The sequence below is a fragment of the Gavialis gangeticus genome, unplaced genomic scaffold (assembly GCF_001723915.1).
Source record: "Gavialis gangeticus isolate Ggan-Ray unplaced genomic scaffold, GavGan_comp1, whole genome shotgun sequence".
NCBI classification, from domain to species: Eukaryota; Metazoa; Chordata; order Crocodylia; family Gavialidae; genus Gavialis; species Gavialis gangeticus.
Genome location: NW_017729005.1, coordinates 239839 through 267731, shown reverse-complemented (window position 1 = coordinate 267731; position 27893 = coordinate 239839). Strand labels below are relative to the sequence as shown.

General features: G+C 40.3%; 1 protein-coding gene across 1 annotated transcript in view; it reads right to left on the bottom strand.

Annotated features, from left to right (window-relative positions):
* Window positions 1-27893, bottom strand: part of HDAC9 (histone deacetylase 9) — a 493669-nt gene that overhangs the window by 236808 nt on the left and 228968 nt on the right. The window contains exons 14-16 of the mRNA XM_019508553.1: window positions 19569-19702; window positions 10239-10359; window positions 4489-4538 (exon numbers count right to left, since the gene is read on the bottom strand). Of these exons, the coding sequence (XP_019364098.1) occupies window positions 4489-4538; window positions 10239-10359; window positions 19569-19702 (305 nt within the window). The remainder of the gene's footprint in view (window positions 1-4488; window positions 4539-10238; window positions 10360-19568; window positions 19703-27893) is intronic.

Genomic DNA, 27893 nt, shown 5'->3' with positions numbered 1-27893 from the left:
TGTATATAAAAAAAGACTTTGTGGTTAGAGCACTTGCCCAAGATGAATTAGGTTCAATTTCACTTCTGCCCAATATAATTCATGCTCACAGCTACAGTTGTTAGAATCAAATGTCCAACTATCTGTATATATAACAGTCCAGGGGAGGGCACTGTCTGCTCCTCCTGTTAATGCTCTGCCAATATGCATAAAATAATATAAGATTCATTGGGCTAGTGAGAGACAGTAGGGGGAAGAGGATTCCAAGAATGTTTATATGTTTTATCCAATGACTTTTTAATGTAATTTCTTTTTATTTCTTTTAACATAGAAAGCTGCTGCACATCAACTTCTATATGGTTCTTGACAGAACAGGACCTTGATCCAGTGGCAAAGAGGCCAAGCCAACTGGAGATCTTGTTCCACTGCAACCTTCATCTACCTTCACAGCCATTGAGATTCTAACATCTTCCACCTTCTCCACCATTGAGGACTTGTAGACCCATGGCTGGAAACTGGACAGGCTTATTATAGTGGCAACCTGTACTCACCATGTCACAGCACTATCAGAGGATATACGTGGCTTTTCAGGAGGTAGAGCATTGCCATCTGCTGTCCCCACCACATCCTGGTGGTGCTGCCATTGCTGCTTAACCTACTAATTTGCCAGAAGCCATCTCTTGCAGAATGCTGACATCAACAAAAAAAATCCAACATCACCTCAAATGTGGAAGTGCAGTCTTTGGATGCCTGAGGAAATCTGTGTTCAAAGATTGCAACATCAGATTTGAAACCAAGCTCATAGTTTATCAAGCATTTGTGATTCCGACCTTACTGTACAGAGCTGAAACCAGGTACAGAAGACACCTTAACATATAGAAGACATTTCTCAACTCTCTGGAGAAGTACCATCAACACTGCCCATGGAAGATCCTTGGAATCGAGTAGAAAGACAGATGCATCAACATTAGCATCCTCTCACAAGCAAACACCACAAGCATCAAGGTGATGACCATCCAACATCAACGTTGCTGGGGCAGCCACATTATCTGGATATCAGACTCCTGAAAAAAAATGTATTCTCCAAGTTCAGTCAAGGCATACACTCCAGAGGATGGCAGAGAAAGCACTTCAAGGACATCCTCAAGGCCAACTTAAAAAAAATGCAGCATCGACATCAACTCATGGGAGACAATAGCCCAGGACCACCCCAAATGGAGGAAGAGTCTGCTGCAAGGATCTTGGTATTTTGAAACCTCATGATGACAACAAGAGATGGAAAAGTGGGAGCAGCAGATAGAGCATGTCGTGGACTGAATCAAGAATCCTGAGCCACCCATTCCTCACAAAAACGTGTGTTGAGTTGCAGTAGAACCTGCCAATCCAAGATTGGCCTTGCCAGCCATCTTTGGACCCACAGACAAGGCAATCATGGAAGATGATCATCCTTGACTGCTAGGGATTGCTGCTGCTGATGATGAATGTAAAATACCTAAATAGTCCCTGGAGCAAGTACTGGAACCAAGAGTTTTGGTTCCCAAAGTAACTGCCCTAACTACTAGGCTACAGAGTCTACAGAGGTTCCCCTTCTGTATTTTCTAGGCCAAATAATCTTGAATTCTTGCTTGCACAAAGGCCAAGCTCCAGCACCAGGAGTGGAATATATTCCCCGCAAAGTGCACCACAAACATTAGTCTGAAGGTTAGGGCATTCTGTTGGGAGCTGGAAATGCAGGTATAAATCATCTCTAGCAGAGGAGGGAATTGAACCTGAATCTCAGTATCCTTTGTCAACATTTCAACCACAAGGCTGGGGGGGGGGGGCAAAGAGATGTGGGGAACAGAAAGCAGTCACTCCCAATGTATTTTGCATGGGGCCTAATTTGGTAGATCTGGATTTTGTATGTATGTAATTATGCATTAGGCATGTGAGAACACCTAATGGGTGATACCTCTCGGGGATTTATGCAGGGCAATACCTAATTTGTGGGCTTGAGGTGTGAGATAGGTATCAATGGAGTTTTCACATCCCCAGGGTTAGATTGCATTTGAGAAGACATTTCAAGATTATGATTATAGACTTAGGTACCTCCTTTTTAGTAACCCCAACCTTCCTCAGAGTTCTTTTTTCTTCTTTTTTTTGGATTGGTTCTTAGATTGGTATTAAGGGAGTGATGCCAATTTACACTAGCTGATTATCTGGCCCTACATACTTCCATTTCCAAGTCATTTCTGATTATTTATTATCTCCCCAAAGAAGCAGACAACTCTCATAAGGTCTTCTTAAAGAATGGGAGTATTTTAAAATATACTTTCCCACTGTCTTCTCTAGCACAGGCCTGTATCTCGCTACCACACAAAGAAACAAAGAAAACAAAGATGATCCGCTGACCAGCAAATGAGAAAATGTGTCCATCCCCACACATAGCGCTGCCATGCAAACATTGTCCTGAGCTTACTGCTTTAGGCTGCTTGTTGCTTTATACCCATTTTTATCCTGAAAGCGATCAAATAACAATGATTCTTCTTTATCCCACCCTTAAAATAGAAAGTAAATGGAGGAATGCCTTCTACTCAGCTTGAAGCAGTTCCCTGTTCCAGAGCTCATTTAAACTAACAGACAAGTAAATTCAGACAAAAGAAGGCTCTGAAGCTCAACTATTTACCTTGGAAAAGGTCATAAACCCTATTCTTTCAAGAGAATCCCAAAGCAAGCATGAAAATAAACAAACATCAAGAGGCAAACTAACTAGTGGAACAGAAAACAGGATCTGACGCTGCAACATGTATTTCAGTTTGTGCGATTCTTAAACATAAAATGCCTGACAAAATGCAGATTCCTCTCAACATTTTGAAAAACAAAGGTATGATGAGCATTTCCTTAATTGTATTAGCTGTAAATTCAGAGCACAACATTATGCTCCTCTTACTTACAGAAGCATTTCAAAGCCCATTGTTCTCTTCAGCAATTTCTCTTTTGACACAACTAATCATCTTCATGTTCTATTTCCTAAAAGAAACATCTTCCAAAATTGTACCCTCAAAAAGAATATGAGGACGCAGTCCTCTTTAATACTTTCCCGTATTCATATGCAATCAAGGGTATTAAGTACTTTATGCCAATTCCTCTGTACCCACATAAGGGGACAGCAATTTCGTGGTCTTTACTCATTTCTTGCTTGTTTTTTTTTGCACCAAATCCTCAGCTGTTGTTAATCTATTGTAAGTAATGGAGTCACAGTGATCTGTACTACCTGAGTTTCTGCCCTTTAATTCCCATTGGTGAAATATTTAGAAATAATAACAACTGAAAAGAAAAATGGTTGAATTTTTTAACGTCCTGTAAACTGAATATGCTTTTTGTCAGATTCATGCTTCATGGCATTATCACATAATAAGAAAATCCTGCAACAAAGATTAGGGTGGTATGAAAACTGTCCTATGTGGGGAACAAAAGTGAATCAAATATGTTGGCAGGTTTCAGTAGAGCAAAAGCAAATCTATAGGATTGCACTGGAAGTTAGCCTGTAGCTCCAATTGCACTCTGGAGACTGTGGTTTTGCTCCTGAACAGAAAAATGGTGAAAGAGAGCTAGAACAAATTTGCAACACAGCCAGCATATCAATTGCTAATACTATCTGGATTACACCTCAATATTACTGACAGCCACTGTTAATCGTTCCATCTGGGACACAAAGAGTTGGGTAGCCGTGGTGGAAAACCATTTCTCACCTTCACTGGTAAATAAGAGAAGACTAAGGGAAGAATGTTTTTCAAGTGTTAATAAAGATGTTCTCTTTTGGGGCAGGGGGTAGGCATCAGGAATTTTGAGCAATTCTTCTCTTAACATTTCAACAGCATTTCCTGGAGGAATTTCAACCTACAGGCTAATAGAACTATTTTGATACTCAGATATGTGTCAGCATATCAGCATAAATGGTTTCCAAGATCTGGTATTAAACATTTTGGTCAAAATGCTAATTTAATAATATTACATTAATCCACATCATGCCTCAGCAGTTACTAGCCAATCCCATTGTTTGAAGAGCTATGTATGTGTGCTTAATTTTTTTTTCCTGTGGAATTCAGGGCTATAACAACTTTAGCAGGTGTCTTTCACATCCAAACTCTGTTTCATAGATTTCATAGACATTAGGGCTGGAAGGGACCTCGCAAGATAAGTACATCCACCCTCATTATCACATTACTTTCCTATAAAAACCAGTTAATTTATACAAAGGAAAAACAATATGTAGAGAAATTAAAAAGTCACACACATTTTCAGGGAAAAATTTCTCTGGTGATATTGCACTCTAAGAATAAGAATGTATCATTGGACACTGTATCTTGAGAAAAGCTCACAAAAGCAGTAAGACCCAAGCCTTTTCTAATTTGTGCTACTGTTTATTAACTCCTGATGCACATTGCCTGGTAAACACAAGAGTAAAGAAAGAATTAATTAATAAATTCTTGTTACACTACCCAAATTACACAGACAGCCTCTACTTACCCCAAGTCCTCCGCAAGGCAACAATGAAAAGAGCTTTTGAGACACGTTGCCTATATGTTAAAAAGAAAAGACAACAATGAGCATAAAGAATAACCATCATTAATTCAATCCTAACTTATTAATCTTGCTCACTAATAAACAAAAACACCATAATTTTAGAATTAAAACATATTAGCTGAAGGTAGCAAGTCAGTCTTTGGACCCTGGGTTTAAATTTTGAAACACTTATTTTCAAAAGAGCCCACAAGTGTAAAGAAATCTTCATTATTAATTCATGAGTTGATTCTCCTGCTAACAAACATACCCCACCCACCTGTGGCAAAAAACAGCACTTTAAACTTGGCATACCCCTGCACCCAGCCCAGCCCATGCCCAGAAGAGGCAATGCATTAGTTGAACCCAGCTCTACATCATCTGTATAGATCAGGCACTTCAGTGTGGCTTTTTTGGTGCTTTTATCTACTAGCTGTTTGAATCAGCTTTAGATAAAAAAGCCAAAAAGCCCTGCTGAAGCTCCTGATCTATACAGATGCAACAGAGCTGGGTTGAACTAATGTGCTGCCTCTTTCAATAAAGTGCAGCTTGTTTGTTTTTGTCCCACATCTGTAGAGGGGTGTCTAACTCTGGATTCTTTTAAAAAAACATCCTTTTTCTCCTTGAATGTGTGAAGTGTTTTCTTCTCTTGGTTTATCTCGTTCCTACTACTTTACTAGTTGTTTACCATCTGCTTTACAGATTTCTACATGATTATTTTAAGTGCCTATAACAAATGTAAGTATCTGTATATTTTATCAGTACTGTATGAACTGATAGCATTAATAAATTAATAAAACTTTATAAAACATATTTTATACAAAATGTGTCCAATTTATTCTTTAATTTATTCAATGTACAAAAATAGGAAAATGAGTTGTTACCCAGTTTTTATTCAGTCCTATATTCATTTTTAAGACTAGCAAACCAAGTGTTTGCCTTAATAAGATCTATTAAAACTGGATAAGGATGTCCAGGTTTGACGCGTTTAGTGTATGAGTTTATAAGGTGATTGATCCTACAGCAGTCATGCAAAAGAATAGGGATTTCTCCCATCATACCACCAAACTAGTTCTGAAACTTTACCATATGGAGGAAATGCTACAAAGGATATCAATCAAGTTGCTTGGGAGTAACAACCTACTCTGTGGAAGAGGCATGTGTGAGAGTTACTCATAGCTAAGTGGTATAAATGAAGTGTATAAAGAAGATTACAAGCCATCACAATCTTTTTGCACTGAGAAACCAGACCAGAAAGTCTGAGATGAAGAAAGTGCCTTACAGTGCAATCCCAAGACACTGAACTTGCAGCTATTTCATTTAATAGAATAGTTTATGTTGATCTGGTCACAAAATGTGGAAACCACACTGACATGAGAACCTAAAGAAAGCCTCCTAGAGGACTATGCAAGGGTCCTGCAGGTACAGCGGATGGCTAGAATCTTTTTGTGCCGCAAGTCACTGTATATCCAGGTGTTATAGTAGAGGAATTAAAGGCATGACAGGGACGGGATCAGAAAGAGGTTACTGGCTCTCTTGCTATGCAAAATCAATGCTTACTGAAAATGCCATTTTCCAGATAGAAATGCCTGGGAAATAAATGAAAATGATGCAACTAAAAATAAAATCAGATACCATTAAAATGGGAGGAAGAGTTCATGACTAAATACACTGGAGCATGAGATAAAAGATGACATACTGAAAACTTTTTTTTTAATCCAGTGGCAAACAGATGGGACATGAAGGGGGGAAATGAAGTCTCAGATGTGTCCATGAGGCTGTGCTAGTTATGCATAGAAAAAGCCATAAAAGACAGATGGTGAGGCAAGACAGAACTCCATCAGCAGATAGTATTCAACACTGAACTAGTGACACAGGAGAAAAAGCAGCACAAAAACTTTTCAACACATTGCAAAGTTTAGCAAAACATGCACTCTCTATTGCACAACCATCAGAGAAGTAGATAATTGTGTGGTAAGAAAACAGGAAAAGAAATCAAGCTCTCATAGAAAAAAACCAGTATGGAAAGGCTTTTCCAGCAAGTGGGACCATTACCCAACTAGTATCAAAGCAATGAAAGGATCGCCAGCTCTCTTGATGAAAAGACCCAAAACCGCTGCAAAAATTTTCAAAATCAGACAGTTCAAGAGGTTCTTATAGACGATACCCTGAAAGAAACTGATGACTCGCTATGACATGTTTCTTCCACCAAATGCATCAGTAATAGAAAAGGACTGTAGTGTTCCAATTATGGTGGGAGGAGAGTAAAAAGTGTATAATAAATTCCTCAGCCTAGTATCAGGACAGGGCTTCCATGGTTAAAATTCAGACACCTGAAGAAAATGACCGGTAGCCTAAGGCATGGATAATATGATATGAGTGGTCTATTACTGTTGGATAAAAAAAAATGAGGCACAAATAAAGGGGTGGTACAGTAGGAGAATCACAAAGGTTCTCTTTTCTGAAATGACAAGCCACAAAGAAAGGGGAAGATGGTGATACAAAGTTAAGTGTCTAGACAGCAAACACCCATATGTTAGGGGGATCCTCATGCATATGGCAGTCTGTCTGTTTGATGCATGATGCAGAATTGAGGGTTTGGTAAGTGAAAGAAGCAGTGGCAAAAAACATGCCTTTGGGGAAAGATGCATTGCATGCAAGTTAGCAGAAAACAAGAGAGGTTTAGGGGCCTAATTCTTTCCCAGTTTCAGATATTTACTGATTGAAAACAATTGTGTTAAGTAATCACTTTACAGCTATACTGCAACTGTAATGCACTGAGTATTCGTCACATGAAGGTACCTTCTTGTTCCGCATTAAAATACAGCATTAGTGGCTGAGATGTGCTGACAGCATAGTTTTCACATTTACAAATTGTGATCATTAGAAACTTGCTTTTTACATTCTCTTATGACAGAGGAGCGAAAAATCAAACAGAATTTGCAGAACCTCTCTGGAAATAACTTGTGCTACTTCTGTGCTTATTCAAAAAGGTTTGAAATGTTATATCCTGTGATATTAAACCATAATGTAATGTGACACATCATCCCCTGTATTAACTTGCATCACATACAGATGTAATGCAACATGGCATGCTGTTTAGCACAGTACAGTGAAATATGAGTAATCTAAAGAGTAAGTTTTGTATAGCATAAAAAGTTGCATAATTATTAAACAGTCATTTGTAATAACTGAGCTGGTAGGTGCTGATTTAGGGAAAAAATAAATATATGCCTATGTCAACCTCTTCAGAAAAAACATTTAAGCATATACTTAATTATAACCATGTGCTTACATTCTAAGGACTTTAATGGGACTTAAACAGTTAAGCAACCTTCTTGAACACAGAAGTTGTCCTGAATCAGGGCCTCACAGTGTGCAACTGTAAAATATGCCTTTCTTAGCAAGGACTACATTTCTGGCTCTACCTTTATCCCATCTCCACTATTACATTTTTCAGTCTTTCCTGGATTTTAGTTTGTTTTTACTTTGTTTTTTTTTAAGCTACACAGAAAGGGTTGAGTATTTTTTTTATATGCAACAAAATATGATAGAATACGTGTGATTTCCATTCTGCCAGCTGTATGCTGTGCTTCACTCATAGCACAGGAGAGTGGGGGGAGTGCACGCGTGCATGCACACATGAGTTGGGGAACCAGAGGGGGATTGATTTTTGTCACCATTTCCTTTCCTTTTAATTAAGACATCCCGCCAATACGTTTTGACAGAATTTAAAAAAATGGAAAGTTATAGATTTTGGTGAAATTTTCAATGGGAAATATTCTCATTTGATTTTATCATTTTGATTTGCTACATTTTAATGTTATATTCAAATATTAATTGTAGTATTATGCTGCTATGGGTTAGATTTAATCTTATTGAAATGCTTGCTGAGCATTCAAGAAAATGTAAAAAAAAAAAGCTTCTTTACAGAGCCAGAATCCTAAAGCAACAGGAACTTCCAGGCAAAACATATACAAATTACCAGCCAGAACCAAAGCACCTGTGCCAAAGACACTTCATTGTCTATTGTTTTAAAGGAGGGGCATGTGCACGCAGAAATGTGTGTATATATGCGAAAGAAATCACAGCAACATAGAGCGAGACAGAAAGTTAAGGGCACAGCTAGAGTCAACACTGCAAGCATGATGCTGATGAAAAATTCTGCGTGTTGGTTGCAAGAGGCTTGCAACTATGAGCAAAGAAATCGTCCTTTTAAATTCCTCTTATGGTCAAAAAAAATTAACTTTAAGCCTTCTTTGTAAATATGCAGGATTTCATAAAAGATACCTGGCTTTGTAACTAAGTTTCTTTGTAACCAAAACAATGAGCAGCACCTAAAATTTTGTTAAGTCCTTAGATTAAAAAGGGATAACAATATTTCTATAGTATTACAGGGTATACTTAATAGTAGAATAGTCGAAATGATTAAATAAATCAAAATAATGAAGTCCAAATGAAATAGTTAAACATGATCAAAATGCACCATTTTGACAAATATCTTCCAAAATCAAAATTTTCAGGCTCTTCATTTAAAAAAATGAAGGTTTTTCAAATCAATTTTTCAATTTCATATTTCAGTTGATTGAAATATTGGAATTTCCTGTAGAAGGAAATTCTATTTCCTAATCAGCTCTATCAAATTGTAAGTAGTCTTTGACCTTCAACATCCCAAAGAGCTTACTTAATAAAACATAAAAAGTGATATAAAAAACTGCAATCAATCTGATTTCCTTTTATCTTGATGGTATCTCACGCCAGAACTAGTGCTCTACCTCAGAAAAAAATCATTAACATCAGCTTGCATTGCAGATCAGAGACACACTTAAGCACAGTGATAACAGTAGTTACTATATCTGAAAAAAGGTGTTTTTTCGTTATATAGTCAAAGCTTAGTGTCTTGTGCCAAGTGAAATAAAAGGCTAGTGTATGGTGTGACTCCTAATATTTTGGGATACATAATGTAAGATTTTAATCACAGGAGTATTATGTAGCCCCAAAATTTCTGACAGCATTTCTTCTCATATTAACTGCTATTGGTTTGTCAAGATACATAGCTTTCTGCCCCAGTTATCCAAGTTAAGTATCTAGCCCTAGCACTCATCTTATAAAAGCATGTCAAGCATTGACCATGCATCTCAACATTACTTTTGTGACATTTCATGTGGCAGTGATGCTGGATTGTTTCTAATCTATCTATAAAAGCATTTTAAATAGAATATTTCTCATTTTTAAAGCATACCATACACCATACAGTGAACATCTATAAACATAAAATTCAGTGGTATCTACACCCAATGTGACTGAAATAATGTTTAAAATATTTAAAATAAATGAAAATAACAGAAGAGCAATTCTGATAAATGTATTTTTATCTCATATTTTTTAATTGAATGACACCAGGATATAGAAGTTCAATTGCATTCCAAATTGCCATTGCTCTGATTTCTGGTGAACAATGGATAACATTAATGGGTTAACACTTAGATGATTTAGAAGCAAATGTGGGGAAATGTCTATTGCTGTTTTCCAGCCTGTGCATTTTACTAATCTATATTTGGCTTCTATTGCAAGATTCTCATTCCACATTGCAATGCATTTGGAAAAAGTGATTTTTTGTCACACTGCTTGCCAAGTATTTTAAACTGACACCAGCTATGACTAATGACAGTGCTGGAATGTGCTGTTCTCAGTAGAATAGAGAGGCCTGTACAGACCTAGGAGTTTCCTGGGGTCCAGCTTCTGTCTGTTCAGAGGGCTGGTGCCATACAGCAGTGAATGATGTTCAGAGTGAACCAGCTGTATTTCCTCCAGACTGGCTTTTCGACCTCGAATGCGCTGAAAGAAAACAGCAGAGGCCTACAATATTCCACTGACAATATTTAGGGGAGAAAAGTAAAGGTCCGAAATAACATTTAGCATGATTAATAATGGGCTGAAATTGCGTCATGCAGGAATGTGACACTGATTTGTTTATTAAAGTAATACTATATGAGAAACAAATGCATATTAAGTTTATCATAAATGCTTTGGCTAAATCTTAACTAATAGTTAGTATGATACAGTGTTTCACGTACCAGAAAAAGGTTCCCTTTTTCTTAATAGACTCCATTAAAAGGTAGGAAACAAAAATATATGTTTTATTGTACTCAGGCCCTCTAAAAATTCTCACCTCTTAAGACAACAGTTTAGTCACGCCTGTAAGCAGCAGATGAGTTTTAAAATAAGGATCAGTGTGTTTTGTCAGTGCTATTACCCACCGTTTAATCTTGGTGGGTAGGAGAAATAAAAGTAATACATTAACAATACATATTGTTAATACATAGCAAGAATACATTTCAAGCAAGCTCCTACTGTATTCTTTTCTCTTACATTAAAGGTTCATTCTGCCAGCAACCCAGATGCATTTTGCCCCCTCTTATTGTTTCCTTACCTATTGTAAATGGAGTTTGGCTCTTTTAAATACTTCACCAGTCTTTACCCTTCCCTCTGCAGTGTGGTTAAAAGTCAAGGATTTTTATTTCTAACTCCATTAAAGTATAGTATGTTAAACAAAACAGGGAAAGAAAAACACCTGTAAAAATGACACCTGCTTACTCAACAGATATGTTCCTTGTATGTATTTAGAACTGTGTCTGCTTACTGTGGTGACATAACTAAGTATTTACTACTTGTATACCGGTTACTGCACAGCCCATTCAGCTGTAGCAGCAAGAAGTGAATTTTATTTTTCTTCATGCATAATCCATATTATTGTTAACAAAGTTCTCCTACCACTAGCCTCATTGTGTCATTTTTTTTAGTTACTTTTCAGAGTACACCTTCAGTGTTTCTCTTCTTTTGGAGTATTTCTATTCAGTCTCCCTCCCTCCCCCCGCCCCCCCGAGATACATTTCTAGCATTTATTTTATATCATTTCTTTTAGACCACAAAGCACCAAGTCTTTCACTTTTCCAAGACACAAATTCAATAATTACATATTTTTAAAGAGATTATGAACTGCGGGAGAAAAGGAATTGCCTAGGCACAATTTATATTGAGCTAAGCAGTGGCAATTATTTCTGAATAATCAGGAAACATTTCAAAACAGTTGGATCCACTGGGTAGTGAAGTAGTTTCCCAATGGAAGTGGTGGAAGCCCTATTTTTGCATCATTTAAACCTTGACTGGATACAGCAATGGAAAATACACTTTAGGGAATGAACCATGGACTAAATGACTTAATAAACCCTTTTTAAATCTATGATTTCTCCAGGCCTCTCCCAGTCTCACATGAGAATTTACTGAAGTGCTTTCACATCCTTTTGACACACAATTGCACAATCAAAATCAGCATATTATGTTACTTCATGAAGTCAATAAAATATAATTGTTCTTCTGGGTCAGATAACGTATTTTTCTTCACAAGTGAGGTGACATTTGGTCATTCATCCTAAGAAGTGTATATGTTTCTAACTAATTGCTTCATGAGCTGCACTGATGTGCACACGGGCACATACACACCCTTTTTCATGGAATGAATGAGGGAAAGGTAGATCATCTTAGGTCAACTAAAATACATATTTTTCTAATAATATTGGGCAAAAAGAGAGAGTAAGAAAGCTATGCCAAGGTATAAATATATTATCAGAATAAGCTTGGAAGGCTTGCGTCATTTTTGTGTGGCAAAGATCCACATGTGTAGCACTAGGATTGTCATCTCAAATAATTGCTTGTAAATCCTTTTCACTGTAGGTCACATAGATTGCATCAAAATTATTTAAGAAATATTTAAGAGGGTTAGGTTTAATAAAATGCTATTGCAATCAAACTCATATAAAGTCATATGTCTCAGACTAACCAAAGCCTGTGATACTAAAGCTGGAGTGTTACTGTAGCTCTTATGGTCCAGGAAGTATATGAGAGGCAAGGATTTTTTGTGATCTCTTTTATTGGACTAAATTTGTAGTTGAAGGAGCTGTTAGACAACCTTTTGGGCATCAAATGCCCTTGTGCAGGTGATATTAAGTGAAGTTGACAATAACCAGGGTTGCAGCCTGGGTGGCTAGGTACACATGTTATATCTATCATGCTACAAGCATGCAGAAAACACTTCATCGCCTTAATAAAGCAGATGTTCATAGTTCAGTGCTTTAAAAATGGTGGATCACACTCTAAGTTAACCCTGGATGGATGTGCTATTAGACTGAAGTGCTTTTTGAACATCTGTGCCATATCCCACTGGGCATTAAGCTGGGTTGCATTCACTGGCATAACAAGGGTCCCTTGCAGGGCGGCATGCTCACTTCAGGCAGAGCTCGTCTGCTCTGTCGGAGTGCCAGACTGGCCCCACCTCCTCAGCTGTCATCAACCTGAGTCAGTGATAGCCACTCAACCCAACCCCGTGTCATCCCTCCGGCCAGCTATAAGTCACTTTGGGGCATTTGTCCCCAGGCAAGGGGGGGAGGGAAAGAGAGTTTGTGTCCCCACAGCTGCCCTAACGCCATATTCTGGCCAGAGGGGCTTTCTTCCCCCAGCCAAAACCTGCAGTGCTGCACTGCTATTTGCAGTGCTGGGAACTCTAGCAGAAGGGTGGGAGAGGTAAAAAAGGAGCCTGCCTGCTGGGTGCTCCCCCTTCCCAACTTTCCCCCTCCCAACTTCCCAACTTGGGTCTAGCTGGGGACTAGGCCAGGCCAGGGGAGTTCCTTTTCCACCACCGCCCCCTTCAGAGCTGCCGGCACAGCAAAAAGTGGCACAGCCTCACACAGCCACCCCACCTGGCTCTCTGCAGTGCACATGTATACACGTGTATGTGCATGTGCATGCATGTTTCTGTGTGTGCATGTGCATGTGCGTGCATCTCCAGCCTGGCCCAGAGTGATCCCGCCCTGCACCACTCTCCTTCTGATCTATGTCAGATCCAGGCAGGGCATGCACACTAAGCTCCTATTCATGGCTCCCAAGTGATGCTAGTGCCCAGCCTGTCCGTACTACCACTTGACAGACAGGCTCCCCGGCCTGGGTCCTGGCCCCCAGGCAGCCGCAGCCAGGCCCAGAGGTCCCTTCTAGCCCTGTTTCCCTCTGATTCTGATTCCTGTCACTGACAGAGCAGCAGGGGAGGGGAGGACTGCTCCCCCATGCTAGACAGCCAGGCAGGGATGGCTTGCCCATTTGACTGCACTGGGGAGTCTCCAGCAGCCTGAGAAGTCTGTGGGGCATGCTGGGAGGTGTGCAAGAGCACCTCCTACCTGCTGGCCTCAGGCACTACAACCTCCCCCCCACCACACCCAACAAACAGCAAATATCTGTTTGCTTTGAATGTGCTCTAACTTATAGTGCTTTGAGTAAAGCATGATCAAGCACTTTTGCCACAGGGTTTTGGCTTTTTTTTTAATACCTATACTTAGCTGGTGGTGGCAAATAATGAAGCAGAAATTTTTTTTTTTTAGTGTGTATTTGGCACTAGGTGTTTTTTAAATGTATTTACTTATATGCCAGTTGGCACCACCACCCTGAATTTGGAGGGACAAGAATTTATCCTGGACTTACTTGATGTATTTTTGTGAGTTTCTGAAATATGCAACCATGATATTTACTTAATACAAAACATAAAAAGTGAAGTAAAACCATAAAAACTATACCATGTCAAAAAAATGATAGACTGATTAACTGAAAAGATGAGAGGCTATATTGTTAAACAGAAAACTCAGGACAGCTTAAGTCCTTATAGCTACCTCCTCTTCAGTGGCACTGCACCTGTAACTCAACCTTTTGCTAACCCTTTTATGTTTTTCAAGAGTTTCATAAGTACACTCTAAATGTTATATTACAGGGTAAGAACTAATGGATCCTGTACATTGAATCTACAAGATAAATTATGTGTTAAAGCTGCATTCAGACTCTGATGGTACTTATATTCCCAGGCATTGAGCCAGTACTTGACAAGTGTATCCTACAATTATAAAAATCTATATATTTTTTTCTGTTGTATACCTTTATACCTATTTGTGTGATGAAGAAAATTAATTTATCAATGATTGTGAGAAGCAAGGATTTTTTTTGGTGATAACTTTTATTGGATCAACTGTAAAGCTGGGATAAATGTAGACAAGCTTTAAAATGAAAAGCGTCCCAACTATGCAGTTGGTCCAATAAAAATATCATCTAAAAAAAGTCCTTGCCTCTCACGTAATTCCTAGACCATCACAGCTACAACATTACCTCAAACACCACTTTACTGGTAATTGTATGCTAATTGATCTGAATGAGAAATATCATTTGATACCAGTGATATTAAGCAGTAAATTTATCCAGCTGAGATCACTTATGTTATTGACATTAAGTGGTTTGTGACTATTAAAGTGTTTTTTTAATTATCATGCATGGAAGAAAACCATTGATAACACAAGTTGTGACAATAGGCAGAGTATGATATAAAGAGGAGTGATGGATTCAACTCTAGTTGTCATGCCTTTTTGCCTCTGAAGTCAATTTCCTTGCTAGACTCTGTGGAAAGGGGGAAACATACGTAGTGTTAAAAAAATAAAACATCTAAAATTACCCAAAGTAACTTAAATATAGTAATTTTAAGTTCAACTAAGAATAATGTCATAATTTTTAGGTCCAGTATGTCAGGATTTATCAGATCTATATATAAAGTGAATGTTGAGTCATTATACAATATACCTTTTCAATTATGAAAACCTCCTGTTTCTAGCCCTCATGGAGTACAAGATAGCAGACAGTATACTGTATACATTTCTATATCTTTACATACATTTATGTATATGCATTTATTTGTTTGGGGAAGATTAAGGGGGTGATGGGAACAGATTTATCCTCCTCTTGTTATATTTTCAAAGGCTGAAATATGACCTATGTCCTTTGTAATTCTCATTGGCCCAGCAGTTATGAAAACCTTGGTAAAAATAGTAATGATAAAAGGCATAAACTTCAATGGAAAAGCTATGGCATGATAAAGCTGATGGAAAATCTAGGGTACTAGAATAACGCAGCAGAACAAATGGATTGCAATTGTATGATATTAAGGAAGATGGTGGGGTAGGGGGGATCCAGGGAAGAGTTCAGTGGTGCAGTTCCATCCCCCTGTGATTCCTGCTCCACCCAAGGTTTAAAACCAACTCCCTGGAAGCAGCTGCAGCCTTTCTATGTAGGCAGCAGTGAGGGAGTCAAATGACTTCATGGTTCATTGTATATCTTGATTCCTTCTAAACTCTTCATTCTATAGGTGTTTAAGACCCTTTCTCCTTCTTTAATGGTTTGATTTTGCACTATCAAGCTATCCTTTCTTTTGCAATTTTGCTGTCTGTTAGCCGTCCCCAATAATGTAGCTCTTATTTCACAGCCTTGAAGACCATTCTTAACTCTAGCTAAAAAAGTTAACTCAGGTGAACATCAACTCAGGTGTGGAAATTACCTACAGTGAAGCACTGCACTGTCAATATGCACAAGAAAGCTAGATTTTTTAAATGAATCTCAAAGAGATAGAGATATCGTCTAACCTTCTAAAACTTGTTTTCACGCTAAAATTTTCCAGCATTGGCTATGGACTGAATAGGAAGTTTTTTCTTTGTCCTTTTCTAGCTCATGGAAAATTGATCTGGCCTTTTAGAATAAAAAGTAAGTCAAGGAAAGGAGGGCAGGGGGAGGAAACACTTTCTTCATTAAGCAAAATAATCTTGGAAACCTACCTATGAACAGCTTAAATGTCTGATCTAAAAATTAAACTATATCATGTTGAGGTCCGTCCCTCTGACTACTCCGAGAAATGTAGTTTTGAATATATTACATTACAGCACTTCTTAAAAGGCTTGAAGTCAATGTGTCATCCCAATTACTCTCCTTGGTGCATGCCAAATCCTGGAAACAAGGCACTGAGTACTCACCCACAGATGCATCCCTAACAGCCTAAAAGCAGCACAGGGCATGCACTCAAGGCCATTCTCAGGCAAGTACAAAGCTTTATTTTCGGGAGTTGGCACATGCAGAGAAAGGGTGGAAAGCAGCAGCATGAACATATTCAAATCTTGCATGCTTAATAAGGTCCTTTCAGGCCTTAAAGGGGCATTTTGATCAAGACTAACTCAATAGTTCCACATTATTAAATTTGTTTTCTATCTTCGCTCTGCCAGAAAAGAATGACCAGCAAAAATCCTTATGTAAAGCAATAGTAAGTACGCATAACAAAGCACTCAGCAGTTAGGAAATAAGGAAGTAAAGGTCATATAGTTTGGCTTCCTTCTTCATGTTCTTTAAAGTAAATTTTGTGCAATTCTATAATTAAGGTACTGATTATAATATATTTTCTCAAATAATGGAGCACAGTAACCAGTACCATAGATACATATGCATTACATCTGGAGATGAAAATGTTTTAAATGAATGTAAACCCTGAGGCAGCAAATCATTTAAGCACATGCTTTACTAAATAGTGACAGACATAAGCACATCCTTAATGTTAAGTAAGTGCTAATGAAGCTTCACTAAGGGAAGGATGGACAGTCAGAAATAGCAAAGGTTCAGGACAAACTTCTCTGCATTGTCCAGTTAAGGCAACTCAAATTTTATTCCCTCAGATTCTACCTAAAAGACTAATTTCACACTGCAGTCACTAATATTTTGTTCATATTGGTAATTAAAGACAACATTTTCTTTCATTTAATTCAACATACATGTAAACAATATTTGAATTTCCATTTGTAAAACTTTATCAAGATTTCATAAATTCAGGGGTAGGCAACCTTTTCCAGCTGGGCTGAAATGACTCACCGCAAGTTAAAGGCAGCCAGAAGGGCAGACACTAGGACACAGCCACCACTGCTGTTTGCCTCCATGACAGGACAGGGACACAGCATCCATAAAGGTACAAGGAAGAGTGCCTATATCTGAATGCCACTGAAGCACTGTGTCCCCAGGCCACATACAACATAGCTTGCAAACCCCTGGACAAAATGTTTTTCTTTAAAACTCAAGGTTGGACCCAATTAGTTGCATGCATCTTTGTTTTCTTGCTGCAAACTCATATAATTCTTCATTTTAGTTTGGGAAATAACTAGAGATAATGTAAATTAAATGTAAATGATGAAATGTAAAAGATTAAATGTGAAAAGTTTTTGGGCCCAGTATTAGTGATAAAAACACAATGTTTCTATTCTTTACATATATTCATACCAACAAAATGTTTGAGGATCCAATTCTTCCCTTATTTACATTTATAGCAGGTCAGAAAGATTATTCATGAAATAAAGTGTTAGTAATTCAAGACAAGGCCACTAGAATCTGCTCTTAATAATATACATAATAATAATATTTCTACTTTTGACAATCTTATTATTATGATAACTGCTGTGATACTGCTTATAAACACTTTTTCTTTTTTTGATACATATCTAATTATTTTTTACATATTACTTATGGTAGCTTCACATAATCTAACAGCTCCATTCTTTGGTACATTTTCAAATACAGATCTGAATCACAACTTGGAAGGGCTCTGATCCAAAATTTGGGAACAGATCATTATCACATTGATTAAGGGTCATCTATATTTAGTTGTGATCCAATTCCAGATTCTCCCAAGATTGGGCAGGTCATAATGCAGTGTTTCAGCTCAGTTTTATCAATAATATAAAGAGCAATACAAATCTTCAGGATATGCTCTTGTAATGAGATAAGTTGTCTGCATTTCCTGGGTTCCAGGAATTATTGCACTCTTGAATTATAGAACATTCCACATTGTAGGTGTTGCCTTTCCCAGATTCCACACAACTGGTTTCACATACACTTTCTACATCAGAGAAAATGTAAAACACTGAAATACCATTTCACATGGCTTTTAGGTTATGTTCATTTTTGCTCATTGCAATTCTGAGTCAGCAAGGTAAATAAGCCCTGATTTAGCAAAGCACTTAAATGTGTACTGAACTTAAACTTACTTCTTGTGCATGCACTCCTGTCAATGGACCTACTCATGTGCTAGAAGTTACACGTGTTCTTAAAGTTCTTGCTGAATGAAAACCTATTAAAACATTTTTAAAACATGCAAGCTAAAGAAAACATAGCCTGTTAGGGTGCTGCCATCTAGTTAGATTAGTGTATACAACAAATCCATTTACAGTGCTGGTATTACCTCATAGTATAATGTATTTGGGTCCCTACATACCAGAAAATTGTTGTGAATAGTAGTGTTTCCTCAAGAATCGACATATAGTGTTAGTTCATTTGGATTTTCAAAAACTATTAGAAAATAACACAGAGTTATGCAAAAAATGCAGCATGTGAGCACAGAAAAAGGTTTGATCCTGCAGAACTTACGTATGTTGGCTTTATTTAAGTAAACAGTCTGCACTGATCTTTGCTAGGGCCTGTTCTAAAGAAACAATCAGCACCCACAACTCCCATAAACTTCAGCTGATTTAGCTGTTTTCCAGCATCTAAATTAGACAAAAACCTTAAATTCCACATTTGATTAATGGATTATGGTTTAATACTCATTTTGGAAAAGGAAATAAGAATAGAAATAAATAAAACCCATATATTGTCTGGATAAGTGAACTTCACATCTTGATTTTTTTACTCAATAGCCATCTTACCCTTGGCTGACAAAAGCACGAGAACAAACTTTATATTTTTCTTTATGTGCTTTATATGCTGCAACATGACACAGTGAAACATACAATTAGAGAGATGGTGGAAATATTAAAATAAAGCAACGTTTTTAAACTGTTGCACAATTAAAATTGCTTGCTGTTTGAAGAAACAAAAAGTAATATATTAGGAAGATTGTAATTCTATCCATCTGTCTCTTGCTGGTGTCAACTGATACCTGGATTTCATGCTGTAATTCCAGTTAGATTAATTTAATTGTTCAAAGCCCATTTCATGAGTGAAAAATGTGCATTCATAATATGCATGCACTGTAATAATGCTAACAAGGGTGACGTCATTCCAAAGGCAAAGTTTTATTGTTATACAAGAAATGTGGACTGAGGATCTATTCATTTGCAGTTTATTTAAATTAGTGAAGCTATCTCGTCTTTATTTATTACCTCACACTTGTTTAGCAGCCCAGTTTCTTGCAGCCTTGACCAGATGCTTTGTATTCTTCCAGCATGCTCAGGGTGACTGGCATAGTTGCCGCACATGCACTGGTGCTTCAGCATTAGACTGTCATACACAACACCTTCAGTACAAAGACAATACAACAAGAAACTATCAGTGAAACTGGAATACTGATTATAAAAACCCATACATAATTCTCACAGCACAACCAGATTTTATTCTATACCCACACGAACCAAAATGAAAATCTGGGATCTTGACATCCCTTAACTTTGTGGGTTGTAAAATCTGGGACTCAAGGGATGCACATACATGCCTGGCCAGTGCATAGCCTAGAGAGCACAGTTACACTTGGACATTCACCGTGCAGATGCAGGGCCAAAACACCCAGATACACAGCTAGAAAATTGTCATTTAGATGGGTAAAGGAATACAGAATTTCATATTTAGTGTTTAAAAGAAAAATTGTATTAATTTCAGTTAAGATGTTGCATGTAAATTTTAGAGTTGCAGAAGTGGGACCCAAAACTTTGCTTTCACCCAAGGAAAAAGTTATACACAGTATGAAATTTAAAATCAAAATCTTCTGTGAGATTCAGGTGCAAGTCTCCCGTTCAATTTGCTATGCTCACATATCCGAGGCTAATCATCTTACAACTGAATAATTGTCAATGTTATGTCAATTTTTGTGGCATCTCAGAAGCAAAAAATTCTAGGCAACACTGGTTACTGGACTCATTGCTAACTTTCATTTACAAGACATGAATTAAAGCCAAGGCTAAAACACTGATAAATCATTTTATTTTTACTTTGCTTTTTCCTCTATCTGCATTTCCCCCAGAAATGACTGAAGCAAAAATAATCACAACCATTTTGGAACTTCTTCATTTGGAAAAATATTGGATTTTTTCTTTCCTTACACTTGGGTGGGACTGGAATTAAAAACTTCTCCAAATGACAATATTCAATACTCAAAGCCTCTTTTGTATGCACCAACATCACTGAAGAAGCCAACGGAGTTCTGGGAAAACTTACTAGCCTGCTACTGAAGAGACAGCCAACAAAAAACACCCCACCAAAATTAAAGTCAATACGTAGCTGATAACCATCCCTATTCAGCAGTGCATTAAAACACGGTATTGAAGTGAAGCACACATTAAGCATCTTCCTGAATGGGTATATCTTGTACACAATGGACAATTCAAAGCTAAGGTTGGGAAATCAAATTATGTTGTTCTGGAAATATTAATTCTGCCATATTTAGATCTGATCTTGCTTTGGATGCTAAGAACTTGCTATTGACTTCAGGCTCCAAAACAATACAATGTCAGTAAAGTTTACATATAAGAAGGGCAAGAAAAATGCTACCTATGGGCTGCAAGGTTCTCTTTAGCATCCTTGACCTACTAGTGCATTACCACTAATTTTTTGTATTCATCTCACGGTTTGTTTTCTCTTAAAGAAAAAAAGGAAAATCTGGAGGTAATGATCTGATGTAGCTTTAAAACTCTGCTGGCATTGCCAGGATCGTTTATTATTTCCCTTCTCCTCATCAATTTACATTTTGTAGGTTACATGTTTTGCTGCATCTGGTCTAACATCTCTCCAAACTACAGTTAGTACAATATGCAGCAACATGGCAGATTAGGATGGAGGGATGGGATAGGGTGGGGTGGGGTGGTGTAGAGGTGGATTAAGATTCCTGGAGTCCCAGGGATCCCTGTGCCCAGGACAGCTGCCCCTCCCCCACATACTCCACCACCCACCTGGCAACCACCACACTGCCCAGCATGCCTGCATGCAGGTGTGGGAGCAGGGAACCCAGCCAGCAGTGCAAGGACAGCAGGATGAGCTATCCGCACCCAGCTAGGGCCACATGCAGTGGCCTCTTCATGGGGCTGGGGGGGAGGGTGTAATGGAGGTGATGCAAAAAGCAAAACCCAAGAATAGGCTCATGATAGCCTGAGAAGTTGTTAAGTGCCCTCCTTCAAATGTTAAGCTTTCTACAGCCATTAAGTCAATAAGCCAAGGGTAGACTCCTGAAACTTCAGGTACCAGCAAGCAGAGACCCCTGTGACCAGCAGCTGTCAGGTACTACTCAAAAACCATGTGGGACAGCAACCTCTGGATTGGGTAACCAAGATGATGCTGGGGGATCACACAAGTCTGCCAGAAAGGAATGAAAGGCAGTGAAGCGAGACCCTCAGTGGCACCCTATCATCCAGCACCTGACCTATTGAGACAGAAGGACAAGAAGACAACCCCCTTCTGGAAAAGACATTGCCTTGAAGGAAACTGACCATCAACAGCAGACTCCAGGGCCTCGAATAGGTAGATATACTGACACCAGTGATCTCACAATCACTACATCAGCTACTATACACTATACTACATGGGTTAGAATGACATGGGTTTGAATGAGTAAGTGCATGTGTGTGTGTGTGTGTGTGTGTGTGTGTGTGTGTGTGTGTGTGTGTGTGTGTGTGCACGCGCGCACGCGCTAAGGTGACCAGTACAACCCATAACTCAAAGTTTGCATTTATGATTTTATTGGTAACTTCACATCCCATCCAATGAACTAGAATGTATTATGATCCCGTGAGTTGGTCCTTTGTAGCTCACACTACTTTCTTATTATTTACTCAGTTCTTCTATTCCTTGTACTCTTCTTATGCATTCATTCTTTCATTTATTCATTCTTTCCAATTTCTGATCTCAAAAGTCTCCTGCAGGGGAAGAGAGAAGGGGACAAATTTTGGTCTACAGTCCCAACACCACTCTCTTCACCTCCCCCTTAATTGGTGGGATATTTCTAACATTAGCTATATATCACTCAAGATGCTGCATATCCTGGGGAGTGGGTATGGCATGCAGCATCTGCCTGCACTATTCGTTGTGTTTCTGGATTGGCAACAGGATTGAGGTGGTGTTGTGTAGATGCAGATTAAGATTCCTTGGATCCTTAAGATTCCTTAAGATCCTGGGGATCCCCATGCCCAGGACAGCTGCCCACCCCCAACCTGGTGGGGACCCCAAGCCCTCTACTCCAACCACCACCCGGCAACCCCCACACTATCTGGGGTAGAGCAGGGAGGAGAGCCGGGTGGCAGTACAGGACAGCGGGATGAGCTGCCTCCTTCTCCCTCCCCCAGGGACCAGCATGCAGTGGCCTGCCATCTAGCAGCTGCCATGGATCACAGGGGTTGGAGGGGCAGGGTGTGATGGATGGAGGTGATGCAAAAAATAAACTCCAAGCATAAGGCTTATCATAGCCTGAGAAGTTAATAATTTCCCTCTGTGACAGAGCACCTTTGGTGCCTGTTAATTTAAGGGCTAGGCCAGGGAGAGGGCAGGTGCCTGACTAGGGCGGCCATTTAATGCCCAGCTCTCTCGGCTTAGGGGAGGCAGTTTGTGACCAGTCAGCAGGGGAGAAACATCTCCCTCCTAAGCTCCTGCCCCAGGAACAACTTGGAGGTAAGGGTGAGGCTTTGGGGATAGAGGAGCCCTCAGTGGTCCTGGACATGACCTGAAACTGTACCCTCCTGGGATGAGGAGGCCTGAATGCTACTGGTATCTGAATCATGAATGCTACTGGTATCTGAAGACAGGATTCAAATTTTCCTCTAAGACATGGGAACATTGGACACAGGAAAGGACATTTTTATTGAGATGTACTGCTGCTTCTGCTGCTTCAGAAAACCCAAGAGTATCTAGTTGAAGGGACATATTCTTCTCCCCAGAGTCACATCAATTACCAAATTTGGGGTCAGAAAATATTTTTTTCCCTAGGTCAGACTGGTGGGAGTTATTGTCTTCCTCTATAGTGCTGAGTAGTCCTTGTCCTATAATCTTTTGAGTGTTTATTAACCAACTAGGTCAGTGGTCCCCAACCTTTTTCCCAGTAGGCCATATTGGCAGTCCCCAGTCAGTGTTCCTGATCCAGAACCCAGGAAGGCATGGCAGCCACCATCTGGCTATACAGGGGGCAGGCTGTCCCCAGCTCAACCCTGCAGGGAAAGGAGCTTGACCCAGCACAAAGGAGAAGGAAGAGATGTGGCCAGGCCCTACCCCAGCTTCACAGAGAGGGAAGGGGGCATGGTCCAGTGCCCTGGGGGAAGGGTGAAGGGGCATGGCCAGGCCCCAACACAGCCCCAGTGGGAGGGAAGGGGATGTGGCCTGGCCCTGCAGGGAAAGGGGGAATGGCCCAGTCCAACCTGCCCCTGTGGGGAGAGAAGGGGGCATTACCCAATACAACCTTGCCCTGCAGGGGAGAAGGGGACATAGCCAAGCCCCAACTCAGTCTAGTGGGGAGGGGAGGGGGTATGGCCCAGCTCCAATACAGAAGTGGGGGGGGGGTGTGGTCCTGCCCCATAGGGTAAGGGGTGTAACTTGGCTCCAACTAGCCATGCAGGCATCTGGGTTTGAGGATTTCTCAGGTGAGGGGTGTCTGTATTAATGGCTATTGCTCCCATGCTGCCAAATCTCCAGGTCCCAGGGGAACCCTGCACACCAGATGCGATTGCTCCTCAAGCTGCATTTGGCCCACAGGCCAGAGGTTGAGCACCCCTGAATTATGTCCCTATCATTGCAGTGGCAGGGCACTGCCAGTGCCCTTTTCTCCCCTGCTTTACCTGCAGCATACTGTAGGTTCTTCTTGGGTGTTTCAGGTAATATAGTTATGAGTGAGGGTTTGAATGATCAATTTTGAAGATTTCTCTGGTTAACAATTGCTTGTGAACTGGACTGAGTGGCCCAGGAGGCCCCTTTTAGTTCTATGTTCCCATGTTCTTATATTTCATTAGCATTTTCCATAAAATGACTTGGGGGAAGGAATAATGTCATGGTATTTGGCTGAGCTTGGATCAGGTCAATGGATCATTACCATGATTTTACGACAGACATCCACCCTAGACGTTTAAATAGTAAGATATTCACACCACGCAGTGCATAATTTATTTCTAAACAGGATTACTTGGCTTAAGAAGAGATTGAAATATATGTTTTCATTTACTGCAAGCATCTAAATTGATTTAGGATGTGCAAATAATTCAGATGTGTGGCTGCTGGTCACACAGCACATGTGTTTGGTACAATACCACAATGCAGCAGCAGAGCCCACTGCTAAAAATAGCCTGTAGGATTTCCCTAACAAGATTCAGACAATAATCTCTCCACCCCCACAAGAGAGAGAGAGAGAAGGAAAAAAAAGGAAAGACAGAGAAAGGGAGAAAGAGCAACAACTGTTTTCAATTGCAGGCTGTTGAGAGACATTAATAAAAGATGGTTATACTTTGTCCCTCCAGAACAAATGCCTACAGCCAGATTCTGATCTCATGTGATTTGTATAAGTCCATTAGGCCAGTGTAGTCATTCTGACTTTACACCACTGGTGTAGAATATACCTCTGGTTACAAAATGAAACAGTGACAACACTGAATCATGCAAAGAGATAAGGGAGGAAAGAAATTTATCTCTGAAAAGATCGTTTCTAATCAGGATGATCTAAATCTCATTCTATTCCAAAATTCTTTACTTGGACCCACTTTTGAAATGTCATCTGGAACTTGAGGTTGGGTAGGAGAACTATAATTTTTGGCTAACAATACACCTCAAGAACAATCAAATGCCATTGAGAAAAACAATACCCATAGCAAAACTAAAAGGGATCCAAACGTATTATACTGAATAAAAAAAATGTCAGCAGACTGATGCAAACAGACTAAATGAACATCAATCAGACTTAATGCTCCTCCATTTTTAACTCATTATCTTGCACTTAACTAATGTAGGACTCTCTCGCAGTCAGTATTCAGAAAACAATATATTTTGCTAAGAGTCTTCTCCCTCCCAGACCACCAAAGAATGAGATGTTCAATTCTTGTTCCCAGTGAAATCTTCTAATGTAACATTTTTCTCAAGTTAATTTTCCATGTAGATACACATTCATTTTCTTATAAACAACAAAGGAAGGTCAAAATAACAGTTTTGAGGCAGTGGTATAGTTCTAAGGCAACCTGTAGGCCTAGAATGTGGTCTATACCTTTGTGCAGGGCGCTATAAGAAGTTTCTATCCCTCTATTTCCCTCCATTCAACTCTTGTCTGGCTTGCACAAGGGCAGAATAGGATACAAAGTCCTTGACAGCAGGGGCCCCTTGGCTGTTGCTCTCTCTAGGAAAAAATTGCCCTGTCTATGCCATACCTCTCCTCTCATTGGTTTGTAAATTAAACCCTCACACGGCACATCTGAGCAGTAGACTAATTTAGTATGCAGTAAAGTGTCACCATATACACATGAATTGCAATTGGGCTGGTGTAGACAAATTTACAGTGCTGTTGTATAGTCCTGCCAGACACCGATACTATCCAAAAGCGGAGTCATTACTGCACTTTAATGGATGCATAGATAATGACATCAGGATTTGTTTACTCTGGCTCAAATTGCAACAGAGTTTATGCAAACGCATTAATTGCACATGGAGATGCACCCACAGAGTTTAAAAGCGCAGAAGTTTAAAAGCCCCAACAGACCCTGCAGAGACAGGGGAGCCAGAGGAAGACAGAGTAGGTGGGCAGCACATGAGATGTGCTGAGGCTCCTGCGGGGAAGAGAGGCGGCACAACCGGAGCAGCCCCAGCAAGCAGAGCAGGGGAAATCTTCGAGCCCCCTGCCAGAGGCAGAGCAGGGGAAACACTTCAACCCCCTGTAGGAGGCAGACCAGGGGAAGCGTTTGAGCCCCCTGTAGGAGGCTGGGGAAAAGGAGGTGGCTCCACATCCCTCTCCTCCCCAGGAGAACATTTCTTCTGAAGAAAACAGAAAAAGAAAGAGAAAAAAAATCAAAGAGATAGACAGAAGGGTGGGGCATCAAGGTTGGAAGCACAAGAACCAAGGGAGCCCACTCGGACGTGGCCCCCCCCCCACCTGAAGCAGGCTGCAGGCAAGCCCATGGGGTCAAAACCACCATTGCACAATCACCTATCCAGTTGGCAAGTGGACAGGGTGTAAGAGGTGGAGCCCCGTGGAACATCATGCTGAACAATTGTGAGTACAGCTGTTGTCAGGAAGCCCTTCCAAGAAGATCTCCACTGAACTCCCCTCTCTTGATAGCTTAACATCTAAGTCGTAGCAGGTGAGTTGAGGGAAGGGGCTACATATCCGACAGGCCATGCTACCCGTAAGGCCCCCCAGACCTCACAGTGGTGCATTGGCCAAGAACTGCTTCGGCATCAGCGGGACCAAGATCCCGACCCAGGCATATGCCAAGATGCAACCACCAGTGATAGCTCATGCCAAGTTGCTTACACAGGCCATTCAGGCCATAGGGCAAGTGCTGAAGGTGCAACAGTTGCAAGGAGCCCGCCAGCAAGGGTAGATGCAGCATAATGCTGCTCTATTCAAAAGGCCCCGAATGACAAGGGAAGATGACCCCAAAGCTTATATAGAGGCCTTCTGGATAGACTGCTATCCAGACGGGGCTGGACCATAGTCAGTGGGGCCACCAGCTAGGTGCTCTGGTGATTGACCAGGCCCAAGCCACCTACCGGGCCCCGTTGAAGGGGAAGCCCAGGATTATGAGACTGCCAAGGCGGCGATCCTCTATAGGCTGGAAATCTCCCTGGAAAGCTACAGGCAGGCATTTCAGGCCTGAAAACCAAGAGAAGCTAAGCGACCTCGTGGCTTATTAAAGTCCTTACTGGCTTCACTTAATAAGTGGTTACTGGCTGGCAAGTTTGACTGGGAGGGGGTTTGACCAGATTTTGTAGAACAGTTTCTCTGGAACTTAGAAAAAGACACCCAAAGATGAGTATGGAGACACCAACCGTGGACCAGTGAGGAGGCTCTCCACTTGGCTGAGGCCTTCGCTAACTTGGAAAGTGAAAGAGGATATGGGCGAGGCCCACGGGCCTCAAAAGAGAGCCTGACAAGCAAAGGGGACATGTGGACTTGTCTGAGAAGGTGTGCTTGAGAGGTGTGATATGTTATTGCTGTGGGTGAACAAGGCACATCTCCTGAGAATGCGGTATGGGCCTAAGTGAGTTGAGCCGCGGGCCAGGGGGATATACTCTGCCCCATGAGAAGGGCAAGGAGATGGAGAAGGGAGAGCCCATGGATTGCAGTTTTGGGTCCGCCGCTCAAGAAGGAGGGTGGAACCGCCCTGTAGTAACTGCCTGGATCGGGAGCAAGGCAGTCAGGGCAACTCTGGATACAGGGTGTTCCCAGTCCCTACTCCATGCAGACCTCACCCTGCAGACATGGGGGAAGGATGCCGGGCCCATAACGATGACCTGTATACTAGGTGGGGAGATGTGGTTTC